At 36.1% G+C, this 2,875-nt stretch overlaps 1 protein-coding gene across 4 annotated transcripts in view; it reads right to left on the reverse strand.

Annotated features, from left to right (window-relative positions):
• The window catches only part of USP47 (ubiquitin specific peptidase 47), a 148,579-nt gene that overhangs the window by 95,043 nt on the left and 50,661 nt on the right, over positions 1-2,875 (reverse strand). For 3 of the 4 annotated variants that reach the window (XM_019519573.1, XM_019519572.1, XM_019519575.1), the window contains 2 exons: positions 1,368-1,571; positions 234-347 (listed from right to left, as the gene is read on the reverse strand). In XM_019519573.1, coding sequence (XP_019375118.1) covers positions 234-347; positions 1,368-1,571 — 318 coding nt within the window. The remainder of the gene's footprint in view (positions 1-233; positions 348-1,367; positions 1,572-2,875) is intronic. The other variant, XM_019519574.1, reaches the window with a different exon arrangement.

Below are 2,875 nucleotides of genomic sequence, written 5' to 3' on the forward strand. Positions count from 1 at the left end.
GGCAACATCAGGCAATGCACCCTCTCCCAAGCCCTCAGAGCCAAAAGGCTGGGCATCATGGGGTTAAGCTAAACAGAGTTGCAAGGGAAACTGCATGCTACTAATCTGCTCTGACTCAAAACACAGCTGTACATTTTACATCTCCCTAAGCACCAAGCACAAGAGGCAGAAATTTTCAAGCACTGCTGTGGCAGACAACTGATTTTATTCTGAATACTCAAGTTCTTGCTTACCGACATTATATGAGGCTGTTCACCATCTTTGTCTGTCAAGTGGAGAAAATTCTTTTTTCCTGGTTCAAAACCAGCATCAAGAATAGATTTGTCACTGTTTTGTTCTAATGGAGTCTGTAAAAAGAAAACAAAGTGGTTGTTTCCCCATACAAGCACATTTATACCTAACCAATAACATTCAAAAGAATTTTTCTAGTATCTTCTTTTATAGCAAAAATGAAGGTATAATTTTGCTCCATATAAAATAAGTAGCTTTTAATACTGGTAACATTTGGAAAATTAAAGATTTAAGAAAAACAACAGACAAAAATCAAATCCTATTAAATATTTTAATAATATTTGCAAACTGTCAGTACTCAGCACCCAAACCTCTGCTCTAGAAGTTTGATTTTAGAAACCAATTGGTAAATTGAGCTGACCACAAAGGCAGTTAACAAGAGTTTTAGCATGCAGAAACATCTGAAAAATGGGTCTCAACAGCTATCTTGTTTTTGTTGTTTTTTTAAAGAAAAGTGAGTAAACTGATTTACCTCAATTTCAATGCCTATTTTTGTCTAAAGCATTCAGATAGTTTCTATGCAATCAGTGACACAGCTAAAACTAACACTGAGGGATCTGATACAATAAAAAACACATCTGATATGTATTTTAAATTATAATTCTTTTGTATCATAAACAGGTAACAAGAGTCAGAGCATCTCATTGCAAAGCAAGTTGCTCCTAATATTCTGCACTACAGAAATGTTTCTGAAAATTAATCTTTTAAACAACTGAATATTCATTCTAGAACCTGTGTGGGCACTATAAAATTGAGGAAAGGCTCTTAATGGAAATATTTGAGGGGTTTTTAATTCCAAAATAGATACTGATGATAGGAGCTGGCAGGAGATTTAACTGAACGGCCATATTAAGAATTCATTAAGTGATTCAACAAGTGAATCTTCTTGAAGATACTTTGAAAACAGCCTAAATAAAAAAGCAAAAATTCAGGATTCAAGTCAAGTAATGTCATTAACTATATGGACACAAAAGAAAAATTCAAAAACATTCTGCTTTGCAAATAACAACCTGATAAACAAAACAAAGTTTCAGCATCTAAAAATTAAAGAAAATGGGCAATTTTTTTGCCATTACCATATCAGCAACATTGACTCCATTTCCCCAAACTAAATCAAAAGTTCCATTAACATAGCCCACTTTAGAGGCCACGTCCTCAAACAGCCTTCTCAGTGGAGTGGAAGCTGGCAGGTTTAAAGTAACACGTTCATTTACTGTCTTAGAATTTGTGGTATCTTGTATTATACAGAGCACTCTGGGTTCATCAGCAGCACTTTCTATCTGAAAAGAAAGCAGGCAAAAATTCAAGTGGTTAGGTCAAAAACAACTGTTTTCAGAATCTACCCAATGGAAAAGTGCATAAAACCAGTATAATACAATTTTAAATATAACTTTGTGTCTAAAAACGTTGTCTTCGAAGCATGGAAAGCTAACTCCATGTTAAATTCAGCGGCACTGAATTGTGGAGGTCCTTTTGAACTTCCAATCGTCATGACAGCTCTATTAACTGCAGAGTGCCTCTCTGGTTCCCCAGAACCTCCTAGCAAGTCTTTTTTTTTAAATTTATAAATGTAAATATGGTATTTATGTAGAATTGTTTCCTAAAAAAAAATTTAAATAATTGATAACACCACTGATACTGTAATATCCCTGAGAAATGGGAAAAAAAACGTTTTGTACAAATTACAAGACATGCTACAATAAGGTGTGAGTTTAGATAGTCTCAGGTATATTTACCACGAATAAGTGTCTATAATGCATTAGAGAAAAGTTGTGCATCTTTAATATTAACATGAAAGAACAAAACTGCACCTCTACCATTACTAACACCCTCTGCAACGGTCTTTTAGGTAATATATATGCACACGGTAAGTGGTAAATGGCTACAGATCACATAAATGACTTCATAAATTCTGCTATATGCCTGTCTTTTAACAATTAAACTGCTTTTGGTGATCTATACACCAGAGCCCAATCCAGCTGACATAGAATGAAAAGTGGTTAGAATTTGAGTACAAAGAGAAACAAAATACGTGAAAGTTTCATTCAGAAGTTTCAGCTATGATGCAGCCAAGAACTATTGCAAAGCAGAACTCAAAATTCCATACTTTCTCACTTAAACGTGCCCAAGAATATTATAGGCCCCTTGTTTTTCAAAGACAGAATGAACACATTTTTCCAAAGTTATGACTGCACAGAGGAAAGATTGAGCCTAATCTTCACCTGATTCACCCTCCCTCTCACTGAACTCAAGCTGAAACCCAAGCTGCTACTGAAGACCAGTCTCCATGGGGTGGTTCTGTGATTCTGAAAATGGCTAGTCTCTATGGCTGTAGCATCAGAGAGAGACCAGGAGCAGCCAGCAGCCAGTAAAACTGCAGTAAGAAAGGTTAGGTTGACTGGTGGAATATCAAGACCATTAAAAAGGACAGACAGTGGTTAACACTGCTGGAGTGAAGAACAGTGATCTATTAAGTCAACTGACTCCCTTAGCTGCCTGAACAGTAATGCAACAACTTCTGCATTGGGGAGGAAAGGGGCTGGGGGGGGATATAATGGTAGGAGTCTACTACAGACCTCCTAAC

The sequence above is a fragment of the Gavialis gangeticus genome, unplaced genomic scaffold, assembly GCF_001723915.1.
Source record: "Gavialis gangeticus isolate Ggan-Ray unplaced genomic scaffold, GavGan_comp1, whole genome shotgun sequence".
Classification (NCBI taxonomy): Eukaryota; Metazoa; Chordata; order Crocodylia; family Gavialidae; genus Gavialis; species Gavialis gangeticus.